We start from the raw sequence: 22,724 nt of genomic DNA, 5'->3' as shown, positions 1-22,724 counted from the left end.
CCGTGGACTCCCTTAACTGTCTGAGAGGAATGTCATGTTCCCGAGCCCAGGTCTCGTCCATAAAACAGCCCTCCGCCCCAGAGTCTATTAAGGCACTGCAGGAAGCTGACGAACCGGTCCAGCGTAGATGGACCGACAAGGTAGTGCAGGATCTTGAAGGAGAGACAGGAGTAGTAGCGCTCACCAGTAGCCCTCCGCTTACTGATGAGCTCTGGCTTTTACTGGACATGAAGTGACAAAATGACCAGCAGAACCGCAATAGAGACAGAGGCGGTTGGTGATTCTCCGTTCCCTCTCCTTAGTCGAGATGCGGATACCTCCCAGCTGCATAGGCTCAGCTCCCGAGCCGGCAGAGGAAGATGGTAGTGATGCGGAGAGGGGGGCAACGGAGAGCGCGAGCTCCTTTCCACGAGCTCGGTGACGAAGATCAACCCGTCGCTCAATGCGAATAGCGAGTTCAATCAAGGAATCCACGCTGGAAGGAACCTCCCGGGAGAGAATCTCATCCTTTACCTCTGCGCGGAGACCCTCCAGAAGACGAGCGAGCAAGGCCGGCTCGTTCCAGCCACTGGAGGCAGCAAGAGTGCGAAACTCAATAGAGTAGTCTGTTATGGATCGATTGCCTTGACATAGGGAAGACAGGGCCCTGGAAGCCTCCTCCCCAAAAACAGATCGATCAAAAACCCGTATCATCTCCTCCTTAAAGTCCTGATACTGGTTAGTACACTCAGCCCTTGCCTCCCAGATTGCCGTGCCCCACTCACGAGCCCGTCCAGTAAGGAGAGATATGACGTAGGCGACACGAGCAGTGCTCCTGGCGTAAGTGTTGGGCTGGAGAGAAAACACAATATCACACTGGGTGAGGAACGAGCGGCATTCAGTGGGCTCCCCAGAGTAACACGGCGGGTTATTGATTCTGGGCTCCGGAGATTCGAAAGCCCTGGAAGTGGCCGGTGGATCGAGGCGGAGATGGTGAACCTGTTCTGTGAGGTTGGAGACTTGGGTGGCCAGGGTCTCAACGGCATGTCGAGCAGCAGACAATTCCTGCTCGTGTCTGCCTAGCATCGCTCCCTGGATCCCGACGGCTGAGTGGAGAGGATCCGAAGTCGCTGGGTCCATTCTTGGTCGGATTCTTCTGTTACGGTGAGTGAATGAGGACCCAAAAGCGAATTAACTTAAACAGAGCTTCTTTAATAACCAAACATAGGTAGGCTCAGATAGACCGGCAGATTCCGACAGGACAGGACAAGGTTACAGCAAACATGACGATAGTCTGGTTCAGGCATGAAACACAACAAACAAGAATCCGACAAGGACAGGAACAAAAACAGAGAGAGATATAGGGGACTAATCAGAGGGAAAAAGGGAACAGGTGGGAAACGGGGTGACGAGGTAGTCAGGAGGAGACAAGGAACAGCTGGGGGAAAGCGGGGGAGAAAAGGTAACCTAATACGACCAGCAGAGGGAGACAGGGTGAAAGGAAAGGACAGAGACACAACATGACAATACATGACATTAATAATGACTATTATGAATCTGTTGGGGTATTTGTAGTAGTTAATAATGACTTATGAATCCATATTGGGGTATTTACTGTGTTATTTTAGTCCATATTAAATGACCAGTTCATTTTTAATAAGTTAAAATGAGTGTATGTAATGGCTGTATGGTAAATGCTGAGTGAAATAACTATTTTATTTACTAAATATAACAAATGCCTTTTTGACATGCCCACTGAATGACTGTCTTTTAAAAAAATATATATATATATATATATAATTAGTCTTCCACAATGAAATCAGTCTGTGTGTTTTGCTTTGTGGTGACACTGGCAGAGCAAGTCTCGTTGGTTCTAGTCTTGCATCAAGGTCTATTGTAAATAGGGAGAGAGCCGTCTGTGTGCCTCCATTCCAGCCCTTCAGCTGAATAATAATCATTTCTGTAGTGTGTCCCTTTCGGGGAAATGTGTTTTGCATCTCAACACACCACAGCACAGCATCACCATAAATACATACATACACTACCGGGTAAAAGTTTTAGAACACCTACTCGTTCAAGGGTTTTTCTGTTTCTATTTTCTAAATTGTAACTATGAAATAACACATATGGAATCGTGTAGTTACGAAATCAAAATATAATTTAAGATTCTTCAAAGTAGCCACCCTTTTGCCTTGATGACAGTTTTGCGCACTCTTGGCATTCTCTCAACCAGCTTCAGGTGTGCCTTCTTAAAATAATTAGTGGAATTTCTTTCCTCAATTAGTTGTGCTGTGACAAGGTGGGGGGGTATACAGCCCTATTTGGTAAAAGACCAAGTCCATATTATGGTCAAGAACAGCTCAAATAAGCAAAGAGAAATGACAGTCCATCATTACTTTAATCAAATCAAATCAAATTTTATTTGTCACATACACATGGTTAGCAGATGTTAATGCGAGTGTAGCGAAATGCTTCTAGTTCCGACAATGCAGTAATAACCAACAAGTAATCTAGCTAACAATTCCAAAACTACTACCTTATAGACACAAGTGTAAGGGGATAAAGAATATATATGTAAATAAAGATATATGAATGAGTGATGGTACAGAGCGGCATAGGCAAGATACAGTAGATGGTATTGAGTGCAGTATATACATATGAGATGAGTATGTAAACAAAGTGGCATAGTTAAAGTGGCTAGTGATACATGTATTACATAAAGATGCAGTAGATGATATAGAGTACAGCATATACATATACATATGAGATGAATAATGTAGGGTATGTAAACATTATATTAGGTAGCATTGTTTAAAGTGGCTAGTGATATATTTTACATCATTTCCCATCAATTCCCATTATTAAAGTGCCTGGAGTTGAGTCAGTGTGTTGGCAGCAGCCACTCAATGTTAGTGGTGGCTGTTTAACAGTCTGATGGCCTTGAGATAGAAGCTGTTTTTCAGTCTCTCGGTCCCAGCTTTGATGCACCTGTACTGACCTCGCCTTCTGGATGATAGCAGGGTGAACAGGCAGTGGCTCGGGTGGTTGTTGTCCTTGATGATCTTTATGGCCTTCCTGTGACATTGGGTGGTGTAGGTGTCCTGGAGGGCAGGTAGTTTGCCCCCGGTGATGTGTTGTGCAGACCTCACTACCCTCTGGAGAGCCTTACGGTTGTGGGCGGAGCAGTTGCCGTACCAGGCAGTGATACAGCCCGACAGGATGCTCTCGATTGTGCATCTGTAGAAGTTTGTGAGTGCTTTTGGTGACAAGCCGAATTTCTTCAGCCTCCTGAGGTTGAAGAGGCGCTGCTGCGCCTTCTTCACGATGCTGTCTGTGTGGGTGGACCAATTCAGTTTGTCTGTGATGTGTACACCGAGGAACTTAAAACTCACCTCCTCCCTGTAGGCCGTCTCGTCGTTGTTGGTAATCAAGCCTACCACTGTTGTGTCGTCCGCAAACTTTATGATTGAGTTGGAGGCGTGCGTGGCCACGCAGTCGTGGGTGAACAGGGAGTACAGGAGAGGGCTCAGAACGCACCCTTGTGGGGCCCCAGTGTTGAGGATCAGCGGGGTGGAAATGTTGTTGCCTACCCTCACCACCTGGGGGCGGCCCGTCAGGAAGTCCAGTACCCAGTTGCACAGGGCAGGTTCGAGACCCAGGGTCTCGAGCTTGATGACGAGCTTGGAGGGCACTATGGTGTTAAATGCCAAGCTGTAGTCGATGAACAGCATTCTCACATAGGTATTCCTCTTGTCCAGATGGGTTAGGGCAGTGTGCAGTGTGGTTGAGATTGCATCGTCTGTGGACCTATTTGGGCGGAAAGCAAATTGGAGTGGGTCTAGGGTGTCAGGTAGGGTGGAGGTGATATGGTCCTTGACTAGTCTCTCAAAGCACTTCATGATGACGGAAGTGAGTGCTACTCAGTCGTTTAGCTCAGTTACCTTAGCTTTCTTGGGAACAGGAACAATGGTGGCCCTCTTGAAGCATGTGGGAACAACAGACTGGGATAGGAATTGATTGAATATGTCCGTAAACACACCAGCCAGCTGGTCTGCGCATGCTCTGAGGGCACGGCTGGGGATGCCGTCTGGGCCTGCAGCCTTGCGAGGGTTGACACGTTTAAATGTTTTCCTCACGTCGGCTGCAGTGAAGGAGAGTCTGCATGTTTTAGTTGCGGGCTGTGTCAGTGGCACTGTATTGTCCTCAAAGCGGGCAAAAAAGTTATTTAGTCTGCCTGGGAGCAAGACATCCTGGTCCGTGACAGGGCTGGTTTTCTTTTTGTAATCCGTGATTGACTGTAGACCCTGCCACATACCTCTTGTGTCTGAGCCGTTGAATTGAGATTCTACTTTGTCTCTATACTGACGCTTAGCTTGTTTGATTGCCTTGCGGAGGGAATAGTTACACTGTTTGTATTCGGTCATGTTTCCGGTCACCTTGCCCTGATTAAAAGCAGTGGTTCGGGCTACCCTTGCTCGGATTTCATCAACCTTGTTGTCAAGAGACTGGACATTGGCGAGAAGAATGCTAGGGAGTGGTGCACGATGTGCCCGTCTCCGGAGTCTGACCAGAAGACCACTCCGTTTACCCCTTTTACGAAGTCATTTTTTGGGGTCGCCGGCTGGGATCCATTCCGTTGTCCTGGGTGAAAGGCAGAACACAGGATCCGCTTTGCGAAAGTCATATTCTTGGTCGTACTGATGGTGAGTTGACGCTGCTCTTATGTTCAGTAGTTCTTCTCGACTGTATGTAATGAAACCTAAGATGACCTGGGGTACCAATGTAAGAAATAACACATAAAAAAACAAAAAACTGCATAGTTTCCTAGGAACGCGAAGCGAGGCGGCCATCTCTGTCGGCGCCGGAAGTAGATGAAGGTCAGTCAATACGGAACATTTCAAGAACTTTGAAAGTTTCATCAAGCACTGTGATGAAACTGCCTCTCATGAGGACCACCACAGGAAAGGAAGAACCAGAGTTACCTCTGCTACAGAGGATAAGTTCATTAGAGTTAACTGCCTCTCATGAGGATCGCCACAGGAAAGGAAGAACCAGAGTTACCTCTGCTGCAGAGAATAAGTTCATTAGAGTTACCAACCTCAGAAATTGCAGCCCAAATAAATGCTTCAGACTTCAAGTAACAGACACACCTCAACATCAACTGTTCAGAGGAGACTGTGTGAATCAGGCCGTTATGGTCGAATTGCTGCAAAGAAACCACTACTAAAGGACACCAATAAGAATACGAGACTTACTCGGGCCAAGAAACACGAGCAATGGACATTAGACCGGTGGAAATTTGTCCTTTGGTCTGGAGTCCAAATGTAAGATTTTTGGTTCCAACCGATGTGTCTTTGTAAGACGCCGTGTGGGTGAACGGATGATCTCCGCATTTGTATTTCCCACTGTGAAGCATGGAGGAGGAGGTGTGATTTGTCCTTTTTGTTGCCAACTGCCTTTGTGAGATGTGGTGTGGGTGAACGGATGACCTCCGCATGTGACCTATTGCTCGCCCGAGGTAGAGTTTCTCATGATAAGCTGTAGACCACACTACCTACCGAGAGAGCTTTCATCTGTATTCTAGCTGTTTTACCTACCACCACAGTCAGAGGTTGGCACTAAGACCGCATTGAATGAGCTGTATTCTGCCATAAGCAAACAAGAAAATGCTCATCCAGAGGTAGCGCCCCTAGTGGCCCGGGGGACTTTAATGCAGGGAAAAGTACATTTGTTTTACCAAATTTCTATCAGCATATTAAATGTGCAACCAGAGGGAAAATAACTCTGGACCACCTATACTCCACACACAGAGACGCATAAAAAAAGCTCTCACTCGCCCTCCATTTGGAAAATCTGACCATAATTCCATCCTACTGATTCCTGATTACAAGCAAAAATTAAAGCAAGAAGCACCAGTGACTAGATCAATAAAAAAAGTGGTCAGATGAAGCAGATGCTAAGCTACAGGACTGTTTTGCAGCACAGACTGGAATATGTTCTGCGATTCCTCCAATGGCATTGAGGAGTACACCACGTGTCATTGGCTTCATCAATAAGTGCATTGATGAAGTCGTCCCCTCAGTGACCGTACGTACATACCCCAACCAGAAGCCATGGGTTACAGGCAGCATCCGCGCTGAGCTAAAGGGTAGAGCTGCCACTTTCAAAGAGCAGGACTCTAACCTGCAAGCTTGTTTGAACCATCAAACAGGCAAAGCATCAATACAGGACTAAGATCGATTCGTACTACACCGGCTCTGATGCTCGTCGGATGAGGCAGGGCTTGCAAACCATGACAGACTACGAAGAGAAGCACAGCCGAGAGCTGCCCAGTGACACGAGCTAAACTACTTCTATGCTCGCTTCGAGGCAAATAACACTGAAACATGCATGAGAGCACCAACTGTTCCGGAAGACTGTGTGATCACGCTCTCCACAACCTATGCGAGTAAGACCTTTAGACAGGTCAACATTCACAAGGCCGCAGGGCCAGACGGATTACCAGGACGTGTACTGAGAGCATGTGCTGACAAACTAGCAAGTGTCTTCACTGATATTTTCAACCTCTCTCTGTCCGAGTCTATAATACAAGCATGTTTTATGCAGACCACCATAGTGCCTGTGCCCAAGAATGCCAAGGTAACCTGTCTAAATGACTACCGACCCGTAGCACTCACCTCTGTAGCCATGAAGTGCTTTGAAAGGCTGGTCATGGTTCATATCAACACTATTATCCCAGAAACCCTTAGACCCACTCCAATTTGCATACCGCACCAACAAATCCGCAGATGACGCATTCTCTATTGCACTCCATACCTGACCCAGTCTGTAATACCTACATGTCTCAACCTGACCCAGTCTGTAATACCTACATGTCTCAACCTGACCCCGTCTGTAATACCTACATGTCTCAACCTGACCCAGTCTGTAATACCTACATGTCTCAAGCAGACCACCATAGTCCCTGAACAAGGCAGTTAACCCACTGTTCCTAGGCCATCATTGTAAAATAGGAATTTGTTCTGAACTGACTTGCCTATTTAAATAAAGGTTGAATAAAAACATAGCGGCAACAGGTTTATCAGTGGGTTGTGTAACACAGTCAGCGTTGCCCTGGGGGGGGAACTGAATGTATTACAGGTAATTAAAATCTATAAATAATGGAGATTGGATTCTAACCCCCGCAGCCTGGCCATTGGTTCAGTGGAAGGCCACGCCCGGCAGTGTCCTGACCTGTGTCTGATCTGGGTCGACGCCCACGCTGACATAAACACGCCCCTCACCTCGCCCTCAGGGAACCTCCACGGACAGTCGGTTGCCTTTATGCTGAAAGAGCTGCAGAACAAGGTAAGATGACAGAGGAGTTGGGTAGACATGGCCTTGTGACATCCAATTGTAAACTGGGGATGATTAAGTGACCATGATGGTATGAGGGCCAGATATGGAATTTAGCCAGGACACCAGGGTTAACACCCCTACTCTAACAATAAGTACCATGGGATCTCTAGTGACCACAGAGTCAGGACACCTGTTTAACATCCCATCTGAAAGACGGCACACTACCCTGGGGCATTGGGATATTCTTTTAGACCAGTGCCTCCTACTGGCCCCCCAACACCACTTCCAGCAGCATCTGGTCTCCCATCCAGGAACTGACCAGGACCAACCCTGCTAAGCTTCAGAAGCAAGCCAGCAGTGGGATGCAGGGTGGTATGCCGGTGGCAAACCAGTTACAAGCCTGTTAGAGTTATCAGCAAGCAGACAAGCAATATCTACCGTACGGATGAAGCCTGAGCTGGACTGTGAAGCTAACTGAAGCTGGCTAGCTTTAGAAAACCCTGAGTAGATCTAGCTTCAATCGTTTTATACCCCTCTTTAGCCTATCTCTGATAAACATGTGTCCTCTGTCCCTGTTCAGTGTATAAATCACTACACCTGTGTCCTCTGTCCCTGTCCAGTGTGTAATCACTACACCTGTGTCCTCTGTCCAGTGTGTAATCACTACACCTGTGTCCTCTGTCCCTGTTCAGTGTATAAATCACTACACCTGTGTCCTCTGTCCCTGTCCAGTGTGTAATCACTACACCTGTGTCCTCTGTCCCCGTCCAGTGTGTAATCACTACACCTGTGTCCTCTGTCCCTGTTCAGTGTGTAATCACTACACCTGTGTTCTCTGTCCCTGTCCAGTGTGTAATCACTACACCTGTGTCCTCTGTCCCTGTCCAGTGTGTAATCACTACACCTGTGTCCTCTGTCCCTGTTCAGTGTGTAATCACTACACCTGTGTCCTCTGTCCCTGTTCAGTGTGTAATCACTACACCTGTGTCCTCTGTCCCTGTCCAGTGTGTAATCACTACACCTGTGTCCTCTGTCCCTGTCCAGTGTGTAATCACTACACCTGTGTCCCTGTCCAGTGTGTAATCACTACACCTGTGTCTTCTGTCCCTGTCCAGTGTGTAATCACTACACCTGTGTCCTCTGTCCCTGTTCAGTGTGTAATCACTACACCTGTGTCCTCTGTCCCTGTTCAGTGTGTAATCACTACACCTGTGTCCTCTGTCCCTGTTCAGTGTGTAATCACTACACCTGTGGCTTCTGTCCCTGTCCAGTGTGTAATCACTACACCTGTGTCCTCTGTCCCTGTCCAGTGTATAAATCACTACACCTGTGTCCTCTGTCCCTGTCCAGTGTGTAATCACTACACCTGTGTCCTCTGTCCCTGTTCAGTGTGTAATCACTACACCTGTGTCCTCTGTCCCTGTTCAGTGTGTAATCACTACACCTGTGTCCTCTGTCCCTGTTCAGTGTGTAATCACTACACCTGTGGCTTCTGTCCCTGTCCAGTGTGTAATCACTACACCTGTGTCCTCTGTCCCTGTCCAGTGTATAAATCACTACACCTGTGTCCTCTGTCCCTGTCCAGTGTGTAATCACTACACCTGTGTCCTCTGTTCCTGTTCAGTGTATAAATCACTACACCTGTGTCCTCTGTCCCTGTCCAGTGTGTAATCACTACACCTGTGTCCTCTGTTCAGTGTATAAATCACTACACCTGTGTCCTCTGTCCCTGTCCAGTGTGTAATCACTACTCCTGTGTCCCCTGTCCCTGTCCAGTGTGTAATCACTACACCTGTGTCCTCTGTTCAGTGTATAAATCACTACACCTGTGTCCTCTGTCCCTGTCCAGTGTGTAATCACTACACCTGTGTCCTCTGTCCCTGTCCAGTGTGTAATCACTACACCTGTGTCCTCTGTCCAGTGTATAAATCACTACACCTGTGTCCTCTGTCCCTGACCAGTGTATAAATCACTACACTTGTGTCCTCTGACATGTGAACAACTGTAGTGGGCTGTCTATCAGACACATGCTGTAGTGGGCTGTCTATCAGACACATGCTGTAGTGGGCTGTCTATCAGAGACATGCTGTGGTGGGCTGTCTATCAGAGACATGCTGTGGTGGGCTGTCTATCAGAGACATGCTGTGGTGGGCTGTCTATCAGACACATGTAATGGTTAGCTTATCTTTAATATTGCAGATAGATTGTGTAATGGTTAGCTTAGCTTTAATATTGCAGATAGATTGTGTAATGGTTAGCTTAGCTTAACTTTAATACTACATTTTAATAATATAAAACACATGACTTGTATTTGTTTTCATATTATATTGGCACAGGTTAAGTTGGACTACAGCCCTTTGAAAACCTGGTCTCAAAACGATGCTGAATGTTTTTGTTATCAGTATTTCTGTCCCCAACCCCTCCCGCTCAGTCCCCAACCCCCCCCCCCCTCAGTCCCCAACCCCCCCCCCCCCTCAGTCCCCAACCCCCCCCCCTCAGTCCCCAACCCCTCCCCCTCAGTCCCCAACCCCCCCCCCCCCTCAGTCCCCAACCCCTCAGTCCCCAACCCCCCCCCCCCCCCCTCAGTCCCCAACCCCCCCCCCCAGTCCCCAACCCCCCCCCCCCCGTCCCCAACCCCCCCCCCCCCCCCAGTCCCTAACCCCTCCTTCTTTCATCTTCTCAGCGTTGGCCACAGAGAGACCGTACCAAAGATAAAACGCCACACAAAAATACATTTAGAAACCACATTTATATAAATTCATTACTTTTTGTTATTGTTAGTACATGTCAATGGGTATTTCTATAGAGGGAATTCATTAGTGGAGAATGCATATTTTTAATTTCATGCATTTCAATGAAAGACTAGTTCACAAAGTTAGCATGGGATGAATCCTTCAACTGCTCAGTCCTCAAGGTGTTGTCATAACAGCAGCATAAGCAGTAGTGTTCATATTTATTTATTTATTTATATTTATTTATATTTACCTCCTTTTTTTCTCCCCAATTGGTAGTCACAGTCTTGTCTCATCGCTGCAACTCCCGTACGGACTCGGGAGAGGATAAGGTCGAGAGCCGTGCATCCTGGGAAACACGACCCAGCCACAACGCCCACACTTAACCCGGAAGCCAACCGCACCAATGTGTCGGCGACCGTGTCAGCGTGCATTGCACCCGGGCCCACAACAGGAGTCGCTAGTGCGCAATGGGACAAGGACATCCCTGCCGGCCAAACCCTCCCTTAACCCGGACGACACTGGGCCAATTGTGAGCCGTCCCATGGGTCTTCCGGTCGCGGCCGGCTGCGACAAAGCCTGGACTCGAACCCAGAATCTCTAGTGGCACAGCTAGCACTGCGATGCAGAGCCTTAGACCACTGCGCCACTCGGAAGGGCCCTACAGCAGTAGAGTTAGTTCTATGTCGAGACTAAGAGTAAAGGAGCATGGGTAGGATTGATTTGAGGCCTTAACGCTCAGACCTGAGACAAAAACACACAACAAAAAAAAATCCATCCTACACAGCAACTCGAGTCAGTAAATAAACAACTGCAGAAACTTCATGATAAAGTGTGAACAGAACCAAGGGGAGTTCACTCCTGGATCAGACGACAGCGTACTTGTACATTAACAAGTCTGTATCAGATCAATGTCCAGTATTAATATAACGTTCCTGGGTTCGGTTCGGTCCATACATCCTGGATTGAAACGCGGCTCGGGTTACACTCCCGTCCTGAAGAACAGAAACGATCATTCTTCCTCACACTGTTCCTTATCTTCAGTCAAGAAAACCGTGTTGTGTCCTCATGAGCACTCCCCCAGCCCCAGGGATATATTACAAGAGTTTAGTGGTTTAGCTCAGGTCAGGAACAGCATAGTGAGGTATATGTGGACAGGGGAGACAGGACGAGAGAGAAGAGAAGAGAGAGAACAGGATAGGACAGGAGAGAGGACAGGGAGAGGACAGGGAGAGGAGAGGACAAGGAGAGGACAGGAGAGAGGACAGAGGAGAGGGAGAGGACAGGGAGAGGAGAGAGGACAGGGAGAGGAGAGAGGACAGGGAGAGGAGAGAGGACAGAGGACAGGGAGAGAGGACAGAGGACAGGGAGAGAGGACAGAGGACAGGGAGAGGAGAGAGGACAGGGAGAGGACAGGGAGAGGACAGGGAGAGGACAGGGAGAGGACAGGGAGAGGACAGGGAGAGGAGAGAGGACAGGGAGAGGAGAGAGGACAGGGAGAGGAGAGAGGACAGGGAGAGGAGAGAGGACAGGGAGAGGAGAGAGGACAGGGAGAGGAGAGAGGACAGGGAGAGGAGAGAGGACAGGGAGAGGAGAGAGGAGAGGAGAGAGGACAGGGAGAGGAGAGAGGACAGGGAGAGGAGAGAGGACAGGGAGAGGAGAGAGGACAGGGAGAGGAGAGAGGACAGGGAGAGGAGAGAGGACAGGGAGAGGAGAGAGGACAGGGAGAGGGAGAGGACAGGGAGAGGACAGGGAGAGGAGAGAGGACAGGGAGAGGACAGGGAGAGGAGAGAGGACAGGGAGAAGAGAGAGGACAGGGAGAGAGAGAGGACAGGGAGAGGACAGGGAGAGGAGAGAGGAGAGAGGACAGGGAGAGGAGAGAGGACAGGGAGAGGAGAGAGGACAGGGAGAGGAGAGAGGACAGGGAGAGGACAGGGAGAGGAGAGAGGACAGGGAGAGGAGAGAGGACAGGGAGAGGAGAGAGGACAGGGAGAGGGAGAGGACAGGGAGAGGGAGAGGACAGGGAGAGGAGAGAGGAGAGAGGACAGGGAGAGGAGAGAGGACAGGGAGAGGAGAGAGGAGAGAGGACAGGGAGAGGAGAGAGGACAGGGAGAGAGGACAGTGAGAGGAGAGAGGACAGGGAGAGGAGAGAGGAGAGAGGAGAGGAGAGAGGAGAGAGGACAGGGAGAGGAGAGAGGAGAGAGGACAGGGAGAGGAGAGAGGACAGGGAGAGGAGAGGGAGAGGAGAGCGTTGCTGAGTGCTGGCTGCGACCTGTATTGCTCGTTGATGCGTCAGCAGACCTACTACTTGCGGAAGAACTTGAGGTAGACGACTGCACCCAGTATGACCAGCTCCATCAGAATGATGACAGATAACAACAGCTTGTTGGTCATCAGTCTAAAACAGGAAGGACAGACACACACACAGCAACTCAATGACAGAGGACAGATTCAACAAACTGAAGAAGAAGCAAGGCCTCTATTGATAAATAGTTCTCACAATTAGAATAACCTGTATAAATACAGACGCCATTTTTACACCAACATGAGGACATGGACCATAGCGTAACAGCGTTGTCCGCACACCCATCTGACTCACCGTCGAGACATGGCTCGTAGGATCTTCCTGCTCCGGCTGAGGTTCTCCCCAGTGTTGACCAGCTAACAGGTGGAACACAACATCGAAAGACAACAGGTCATCAGAATTCAACATCTTCTCTTTTCAAAAACTCTTTGACGGTTATGATTCCAAGAAAGTCTCAATTTGCTCCCTCCCCTTTTATATTTAATGATCTGACAAGTCTGGATTGACAACCAGTGTTGAGGAGGAGCTATCCACCATATCATCTCATTCAATCTGATCTCAGATCTGTCCATATCATCTCATATCTGTCCATATCATCTCATATCTGTCCATATCATCTCATATCTGTCCATATCATCTCATATCTGTCCATATCATCTCATATCTGTCCATATCATCTCATCATTTGCAAATAAATTCATTAAAAATCCTACAATGTGATTTTCTGGATTTTTTTCTTCTCATTTTGTCTGTCATAGTTGAAGTGTACCTATAATGAAAATTACAGGCTTCTCTCGTCTTTTTAAGTGGGAGAACTTGCACAATTGGTGGCTGACTAAATACTTTTTTGCCCCACTGTATGTCTCCAGAGCTTCCCACTCAGAGCCTTATGTCTCCAGAGCTTCCCAATCAGAGCCTTGTCTCCAGAGCTTCCCAATCAGAGCCTTATGTCTCCAGAGCTTCCCAATCAGAGCCTTGTGTCTCCAGAGCGTCCCAATCCCACTCACCCTGTCTCTGGTGCGGTCCAGCTGTTCTCTCTGCTCTCCCAGCTCCTCGATGATGTCCACGCCGATCTGGTCTGTCTCGGCGGCGATGCGCTGACTCCTCTCTATACTCTGACTGGCGTTGTTCAGGTGCTCGTGTCCCTGGATCAGCAAGGCCCTCTGAGACTGAAGCTGGGTCTGAAAACAAACAGATAATATAAAATCAATCAATTAATAAATCAATCAATCCCTGCACGGAAAGTGCAATAAGCTGTCAGGAGAACGTAAGCCCTGAATATATTCTTTATTGTGTTTCAGGAACGTTGTCTTGTAATAATATCTCAACAGCATCACCACATATCAGGGCTGTGTGGTCTTAGCCACTACCAGTTGTAACTGACACCACTCATCCTACTGTAAGGCTACTGTGTGCTTGTTTACTCCATGTGTAACTCTGTTGTTGTTTTTTTCTGTCGCACTGCTTTGCTTTTATCTTGGTCGCAGTTGTAAATGAGAACTTTTTCTCAACTAGTTTGCCTGGTTAAATAAAAGGTGAAATAAATAAAATAAAATAAAACTGGGTGAATGGATGGTTTATGTAAACAGCTCCCTCTAGGTACAGATCTAGGATCAGCTTCCCTTCCCCCAATTCTAACCTTAACCATTATTAGGGAAAAAAATGCTAAACTGACCCCAGATCAGTGTCTCTAGGGGCAACTTTACCCTCCTTGAACCAACGTCAGTCAGTCTAGACTCACGCTGTGTTCGTTCTGAGAGGAGTAGATGCCGTAGGCGCCCTCTGCTGGCCGGGTAGAGGAGGTGGAGGACAGGTCAGAGCTCTTCACCTCTCTCTGGAGCTTCCCCAGGTCTCTGCGGAACAGACGCAGCCTGGTGGACATGGCGTTCCGGTAGGACGAGGGAACACCGATCAACTCCTGCTCCATCCCCTGCAGCTGGAGAGTCACCAGGAGAAACATTTCATACCTCTCTAAAAATGACATTATAGCTGCCCTCGGCTCCAGCCTTTGCAACCTAATGCGTGTATGTATGAATGAATGAGTATATATATATATATATATATAAAACGCTCCAATCCGGTGACGGAAAACGGGGTAAATTGGTACTTCATGGGCCCAGCCTCTACTCCTTGGACCGTGTTTAGGACGGTGGCCAGTGGCAAAAACTCCCTATTGGTCGGGCGGAGAAACCCTGGGAGGACCTGGCTCCTTGGAGTGGCCCTTCCTCGGAGGCTGTACTGGGTCAAGAGATATATATATATATGTGTGTGTGTGAGAGAGAGAGAGTGTGAGTGACACACACACAAGGAGATGTTGGGTACTGAAGAAAAAAACACTAATCTCATATGGATTAATACACTATTGTTCAATAAAACCAGTTAATTTGTGACATGTTAACCCATGTTATTGTAGTACATGTTAATTCCTTCAACTCTATGCCAGTAGCGTTTCCATCTGAGGTTTAATTAGTAAACCGATCATGTTTTTACTATCTACTATGTTGCCAGATCACTAGTACCAGCCGACGGACATTTAGAATAATCTGCTAGAATTTATTTTTATAGCTATAAATCGATACAGATGAGAATTGCGACAGATCGCTTTTCCCCCCCAAGTGTAACATATACAATAAAATACAAAATGGCCGCTTACCACTTCCACGGCCTCTCCGTGTCTTTCGTCAAAAGTTCGCACCAACCTCTTCTTCTCCTCTGTAAAACAGGAACACCTCTGTATTCAATTTATTTATGTTTTTTTTTTTTAAAGGCTGAGCTGCACGGTATTGTTTGTTGTTTACTTTGAAAAAAACATTTTTCTAAATGTTCATTATGATATGCAAGCATACCTAGGCGCCAATGTGTCATGAACAACATTAGCTTGAGCAACACTAGTGGAATAGCAGCTCGCCTTCAAAATAAAAGTCTCTCGTTGAAACTGATGCAAACGGATACAAATAGTGGAATTATGACAGCATTGTAGTAGGGCTTGGACAATATCAGTATCGCAATGTTTTTATTTCCCCCATGGTAAAAATAAAATAACTTTTCTACATCTTGGAATAGATTTAATTTAAATAGATGCGACTGTGGATTACAATATAATGTTTGTTTCCAACATCAGGGCTGTTTTCCTAAAATTATTTAAATCCACTTTGTGTTTTGTTTCCTTCAAAATAAAATAAAAACTATATTTGTCACATGCGCAGGTGTAGTAGACCTCACAGTGAAATGCTGAATACAACAGGTGTAGTAGACCTCACAGTGAAATGCTGAATACAACAGGTGTAGTAGATCTTACAGTGAAATGCTGAATACAGCAGGTGTAGGTAGACCTTACAGTGAAATGCTGAATACAACAGGTGTAGTAGACCTTACAGTGAAATGCTGAATACAACAGGTGTAGTAGACCTTACAGTGAAATGCTGAATACAACAGGTGTAGTAGACCTCACAGTGAAATGCTGAATACAACAGGTGTAGTAGACCTCACAGTGAAATGCTGAATACAACAGGTGTAGTAGACCTTACAGTGAAATGCTGAATACAACAGGTGTAGTAGACCTCACAGTGAAATGCTGAATACAACAGGTGTAGGTAGACCTTACAGTGAAATGCTGAATACAACAGGTGTAGGTAGACCTCACAGTGAAATACTGAATACAACAGGTGTAGTAGACCTCACAGTGAAATGCTGAATACAACAGGTGTAGTAGACCTTACAGTGAAATGCTGAATACAACAGGTGTAGTAGACCTTACAGTGAAATGCTGAATACAACAGGTGTAGTAGACCTTACAGTGAAATGCTGAATACAACAGGTGTAGTAGACCTCACAGTGAAATGCTGAATACAACAGGTGTAGTAGACCTCACAGTGAAATGCTGAATACAACAGGTGTAGGTAGACCTTACAGTGAAATGCTGAATACAACAGGTGTAGTAGACCTTACAGTGAAATGCTGAATACAACAGGTGTAGTAGACCTCACAGTGAAATGCTGAATACAACAGGTGTAGTAGACCTTACAGTGAAATGCTGAATACAACAGGTGTAGTAGACCTCACAGTGAAATGCTGAATACAACAGGTGTAGTAGACCTTACAGTGAAATGCTGAATACAACAGGTGTAGTAGACCTTACAGTGAAATGCTGAATACAACAGGTGTAGTAGACCTTAGTGAAATGCTGAATACAACAGGTGTAGTAGACCTCACAGTGAAATGCTGAATACAACAGGTGTAGTAGACCTCACAGTGAAATGCTGAATACAACAGGTGTAGGTAGACCTTACAGTGAAATGCTGACTTTACAAGCCCTTAACCAACAGTGCAGTTCAAGAAGAGTTAAGAAAATATTTACCAAATAAACAAAAGTTTTAAAAAATTATAAAAAAGTAACAGTGTTAGCTGTGTCACTAGAGATTCTGGGTTCGAGTCCAGACTCTGTCACATCAGGCCGCGACCGAGAGACCCATGGGGCGGCGTACAATTGGCCCTGCGTCGTCCGGGTTAGAGGAGGGGATGTCCTTGTCCCATCGCGCATTATAGCGTCTCCTGTGGCGGGCCGGGAGCAGTGCACGCTGACACGGTCGCCAGGTGTACGGTTGTTTCCTCTGACACATTGGTGCGGCTGGCTTCCGGGTTAAGTGGGCATTGTGTCAAGAAGCAGTGTGGCTGTGGGCTGGGCTGTGTTTCGGAGGACGCACGGCTCTTTGGCCTTCGCCTCTCCCGAGTCCGTACGGGAGTCGCAGCGATGAGACAAGACTAACTACCAATACCACGAAATTGGGGAGAAATGGTTCAGACAGACAGACAGACAGACAGACAGACAGACAGACAGACAGACAGACAGACAGACAGACAGACAGAGAGACAGAGAGACAGAGAGACAGAGAGAGAGAGAGAGAGAGAGAGAGAGAGAGACAGAGAGAGAGACAGAGAGACAGAGAGACAGAGAGACAGAGAGACAGAGAGACAGAGAGACAGAGAGACAGAGAGACAGAGAGACAGAGAGACAGAGAGACAGAGATTAGAGGAATGGGAGAAGAGAGAGGGACATTTGAGGAATGGGAGAAGGGAGAGGGACATTTTAGGAATGAGAGAAGAGTCTATTATCAACGCTGTATAAACTGCCGTAGTTCTGGTTGGTATTCAGCGTGCGGTGAACTTTTCCTACTTCCTGTAAATGACTGGTGATTGCTCAGCCGCCGTCAGTACAAGATATATAAGCGCTAGCTTTGCGTTAGCTTAGCATAAGCATTGGGTTAACACCGTTAAGGTGACTGTGTCAGAGGTGAGAGTTGGGCTAATGCCTTGCTTTCTTAGAGAGATGTGGCCTTCGACAAGTCAAAAGGTCTTTGGATGAGTTCTGTACTGCTGCCACTGTTTTTTAAAATCCTCTGTTCTCTGTGAGGGAGACGGGTTAGTGGTGGCCTGTGTTATCCTGCTAGCATAGCATGATTAAGATATTAGTGCTAATGACAGTGGATGTCCTGTTGTTGGTCCTCTACCACCACCTCAACAGGGGGTCAGAGGGCTGTGACCTGTTACCACCACCTCAACATGGTGCTCCGGTAACACTTGCTGTGCGGTGGCATAGAGAACAGTCTATGACTAGGGTGGCTGAAGTCTCTGACAATTTTATGAGCTGTCCTCTGACACCGCTTATTATATAGGTCCTGGACGGCAGAAAGCTTAGCCCTTAGTGATGTAGTGGGCCGTACGCACTACCCTCTGACACCGCCTGGTATAGAGGTCCTGGATGGCAGGAAGCTTAGCCCCAGTGATGTAGTGGGCCGTACGCACTACCCTCTTGCGGTCAGATGCCGAGCAGTTGCCATAAAAAGGTGGTGATGCCACCGGTCAGGATGCTCTCGATGGTGCAGCTGTAGAACTTTTTGAGGATCAGGGGACCCATGCCAAATCTTTTCAGTCTCCTGAGGGGGAAAAGGTTTTGTTATGCCCTCTTCACGACTATCTAGGTGTGTTTGGACCGTGATAGTTTGTTGGTGATGTGGACACCAAGGAACTATAAACTCCCGACCCGCTCTACTACTAAGTACTACTCTACTACGACTAAGTACACACCCCTGAGGGGCCCCAGTGTTGAGGATCAGCGTGGCAGATGTGTTGTTACAAACCCTTACCACCTGGGGGCAGCCCGTCAGGAAGTCTAGGATCCAGTTGCAGAGGGAGGTGTTTAGTCCCAGGATCCTTACCTTAACGATGAGCTTCGTGGGCACTACGGTGTTGAACGCTGAGCTGTAGTCAATGCCTTTTGTCCAGGTGGGAAACGACAGTGTGGAGTTCCTTGCCATTAAAAAATAATCTGTTGAAATAGCACTGTGGATTTATAGACTTCAGATTTGCAAAGGGGACATAATTATATTGCAATGTACATCCTTCTCACTGGACCTTGGGTACATGAAATGAGGTATCAGTCTACTCAGTGACACTCACAGATCATAACTGCGAAGGGTTTACACAAATATCAGTGTCGTAGCTCTTCTTGCAGGACATTAACTTTGGGAAATCACCTCACTATTCAGTCTATTGTGAGTATTGGACAATCCTTTTGCAACGTAGAGCCTTACCTATGGATCTGGATGGTCCATGAAATGAAGGGGGCCCCTCAGGGGTGAGTGCTTAGTCCCCTCCTGTATTCCCTGTTCACCCGTGACTTCGTGGCCAAACACGACTCAAACACCATCATTAAGTTTGCAGATGCCACAACGGTGGTAGGCCTGATCACCAATGAAAGCCTATAGGGAGGTCAGAGACCTGCCATCTCTCCCAAAAACGTCAGCAAGACAAAGGAGATTATCGGTGGACAACAGGAAAAAGGAGAGCTGAGCACGCCCCCATTGAGATCGACAGATCTTTAGTGGAGACGGACCACATCACTTCAGGACCTACCATGGTCCAAACACACCAACACAGTCGTGAAGAGAGCACGACAACGCCTCTTGCCCCTCAGGAGGCCGAAAAGATTTGGCATGTGCCATCAGATCCTCGGAAAGTTCTACAGTTGACAGGATCTTGACTGGTTGCATCATTTCTTGGTTTGGCATCTGACCGCAAGGCGCTATAGAGCTAGTGTGTACGACCCAGTAATCACTGGTTGCCATCCAGGACCTCTATACCAGGCGGTGTCAGAGGAAGGACCTAAAAATTGTCAAAGACCCCAGCCACCCAAGTCTTAGACTGTTCTCTCTGCTTCCGCATGTCAAGCGGTACCGACGCATCAAGTCTGGAACCAACAGGACCCTGAACAGCTTCTACCCCCAAGTCATAGACTGTTCTCTCTGCTACTGCCAAGCAAGTGGTACTGACACACCAAGTCTGTAGCCAACAGGACCCTGAACAGCTTCTACCCCCAAGTCATGAGACATCTAAACAAGAATGCTAAATAGCTGAATAAAATGGCTACCCGGACTACCTGCATTGAGCCTTTTTGTAAAAACTCTTTTGACTCATCACATACACTGCTGCTGCTACTGTTTATTATCGACCCTGTTGCCTAGTCACTTTATTTGAAATAGTTAACCAAGTCGCTACCTGGACTACCTACAATGACCCCGTTTTAAAAAAATGTACACTCATCACACGCTCCTGTCTATCTTTTTAACATCAACGACATCACACCTGGCCAGACACCCCTCGCCCCCCCCCCCTGACACCATACTCCGAGGGCCCTCACCTCCTCCCTGTAGGCTGTCAAGTCATTGTTGGTAATCACGCCCACCACTCTAGTGTCGTCTGCAGACTTGATGATTGAGTTGGAGGCGTGCATGGCCACGCAGTCATGGGTGAACAGGGAGTACAGGAGGGGGCTGAGAACACACCCTTGTGGGGCCCCAGTGTTGAGGATCAGCGGGGTGGAGATGCTGTTACCTACCCTCACAGCACCTGGGGCGGCCCATCAGGAAGTCCAGGATGCAGTTGCATAGGGCGAGGTTCAGACCCAGGGTCTCAAGCTTGATGACGAGTTTGGAGGGTACTATGGTGTTAAATGCAGAGCTGTAGTCGATGAACAGCATTCTTACATTGGTATTCCTCTTGTCCAGATGGGTTAGGGCAGTGTGCAGTGTGTTTGCGATTGCATCGTCTGTGGACCTATTGGGGCGGTAAGCAAATTGGAGTGGGTCTAGGGTGTCAGGTAGGGTGGAGGTGATATGGTCCTTGACTAGTCTCTCAAAGCACTTCATGATGACGGAAGTGAGTGCTACGGGGCCGTAGTTGTTTAGCTCAGTTACCTTCGCTTTCTTGGGAACAGGGACAATAGTGGCTGGGGATGCTGTCTGGGCCTGCAGCCTTGCGAGGGTGAACACGTTTAAATGTTTTACTCACGTTGGTTTGCAGTGACGCAGGTTTTGGTAGCGGGCCGTGTCAGTGGCACTGTATTGTCCTCAAAGCGAGCAAAGAAGTTTAGTTTGTCTTGGAGCAAGACATCATGGTCTGCGACGGGGCTGGTTTTCTTTTTGTAATCCGTGATTGACTGTAGACCCTGCCACATACCTCTCGTGTCTGAGCCGTTGAATTGCGACTCTACTTTGTCTCTATACTGATGCTTAGCTTGTTTGATTGCCTTGCGGAGGGAATAGCTACACTGTTTGTATTCGGTCATGTTTCCGGTCACCTTGCCCTGATTAAAAGCAGTGGTACATGTACATACTACCTCAATCAGCCCGACTAATCGGTGTCTGGGCAGGTACAGCCTCGCTACTGTCATTTTACTGTTGTTTTTATTTCTTTACCTACCTATTGTTCACCCAATACCTTTTTTTGCACTATTGGTTAGAGCCTGTAAGTAAGCATTTCACTGTAAGGTCTATTCGGCGCACATGACAAATAAGCTTTGGATTTGGACACCCCGAGTATGGAACCTGGTAGTGAGTACTGCAACCGAGGACAGACTATTTTTACACTCTACACACTTCAGCACTCGGTGGTCCCGTTCTGTGAGCTTGTGTGGCCTACCACTTCGCTGCTGAGCCGTTGTTGCTCCTAGACGTTTCCACTTCACAATAAAAGCACTTACAGTGCAGGGGCAGCTCTAGCAGAGGAAAAATTTGACGGACTGACTTGTTAGAAAGGTGGCATCCTTACGACGGGGCCAAGTCAAATGATTGCATGACTGTGTACTCGATTTTATGCACCAGGAACGGGTGTGGGTGAAATATCCAAATCCACTAATTTGACAGGTGTCCACATCCTTTGTCATTATAGTGTATGTATTCCCCCAATGCAAAGTCTATACATTCAACGTGCGATTTAAACAGATTTTGTGTTTGTCATAAACAACATTCCAACCCTTGTTTAGCATTATCTCGTCCAAGTGTGGCAAGACTATGTTTCACCTGTTTGCATCAGTTTCAAATGGGGAGGACTTTATTTTGAAGACGAACCGCCAATTCCACTATTGTTGCTCACGACAATGTTGTTGACGACACTCATCTGCTCGGCCTTGCAACCTCCTCTTATAATTAAGCAATAAGGCCCGGGGGGTGGTATATGGCCAATATACCACGGCTAAGGGTTTTTCTTAATACGACGCAACACGGAGTGCCTGGACACAGCCCATAGCCGTGGTATATTGGCCATATACCACAAACCCCTGAGGTGCCTTATTGCTATTATAAACTGGTTACCAACGTAAATTAGAGCAGTGTAAGTAAACGTTTTGCCATACCCGTGGTATACAGTCTGATATTCCACGGCTGTCGGCTAATCAGCATTCAGGGCTCGAACCACCCAGTTTATCATTTACATTTGATAGCAACCATATTTTGGACATTTAACAGCAGTGGGCGGCTAAGCAGAAGTAAAACTAAAGCAAGACAACAGGGTGGGGGGGTCAGCTAATGGTAGTGGATTGGAGAGATATTTAGAATGCAAAATACATATTTACAGATACAAATTCAACTGTTTGTTTTACCTCCTTGACATTTCAGTAATCTGTCAGGCATCAACTTCAGTTCGTCATAAAGGGATTTGAAGATCTCTTGCAGCTTTTCAAACTCTTCCGATGACATTTTGCTTTTATTTTAGCAGCAGGATTTGTGTTTTCAATTGTCCGTTTCTTTCTTGACAACACAAACGCCCAAATACTAGAACATTAAACTGTTTAATTGCCGCTTATACGCTTTGTTGATAAAACCGTAAACCCCCTAACAAGATCCTCGGGACTCTTTCCGCATTCTGGTGATCGTGTGTCACATGTCTAGCGTCACTGTCTGCCTGAAGTGAATATCCTGCCCAATTATCACGAATAAAATGTCAAGTACATGCTTTTAAAATCAAAGTAACTTAAAATGTATGACAGCAGTGTATGTTGAATACTTATAATATGAATAATGGTTTAAAAAAATTGT

At 47.2% G+C, this 22,724-nt stretch overlaps 2 protein-coding genes across 3 annotated transcripts; one reads left to right on the top strand and one right to left on the bottom strand.

Moving 5' to 3' along the window:
- Window positions 1-979: 979 nt before the first annotated feature.
- On the top strand, window positions 980-11,632 carry LOC149972162 (uncharacterized; the record flags this gene model as incomplete). The annotated part of the gene is made up of 3 exons (XM_090221399.1): window positions 980-1,143; window positions 7,167-7,326; window positions 10,329-11,632. Coding segments are annotated over 3 exons (555 nt in total), but the record flags the coding sequence as incomplete, so codon positions are not given.
- On the bottom strand, window positions 10,051-22,586 carry vti1b (vesicle transport through interaction with t-SNAREs 1B). 2 transcript variants are annotated; one of them, XM_036962598.2, is made up of 7 exons: window positions 22,289-22,586; window positions 15,008-15,066; window positions 14,096-14,290; window positions 13,362-13,535; window positions 12,649-12,710; window positions 12,355-12,447; window positions 10,051-11,044 (listed from the first exon to the last, which is right to left on the bottom strand). In XM_036962598.2, coding segments are annotated over exons 1-7 (681 nt in total). In that variant the 5' UTR covers window positions 22,386-22,586; the 3' UTR covers window positions 10,051-11,043. The 2 variants fall into 2 exon arrangements, with proteins under 2 accessions (XP_036818493.1, XP_090077524.1); XM_090221398.1 differs by lacking the exon at window positions 10,051-11,044 and having other exon boundaries at window positions 12,308-12,447.
- Window positions 22,587-22,724: the final 138 nt, after the last annotated feature.

This window comes from Oncorhynchus mykiss, chromosome 25 (assembly GCF_057628025.1).
Source record: "Oncorhynchus mykiss isolate SJ-2025 chromosome 25, ASM5762802v1, whole genome shotgun sequence".
In the NCBI taxonomy this organism is placed as follows: Eukaryota; Metazoa; Chordata; class Actinopteri; order Salmoniformes; family Salmonidae; genus Oncorhynchus; species Oncorhynchus mykiss.
This window is presented reverse-complemented; position numbering and strand designations above follow the sequence as displayed.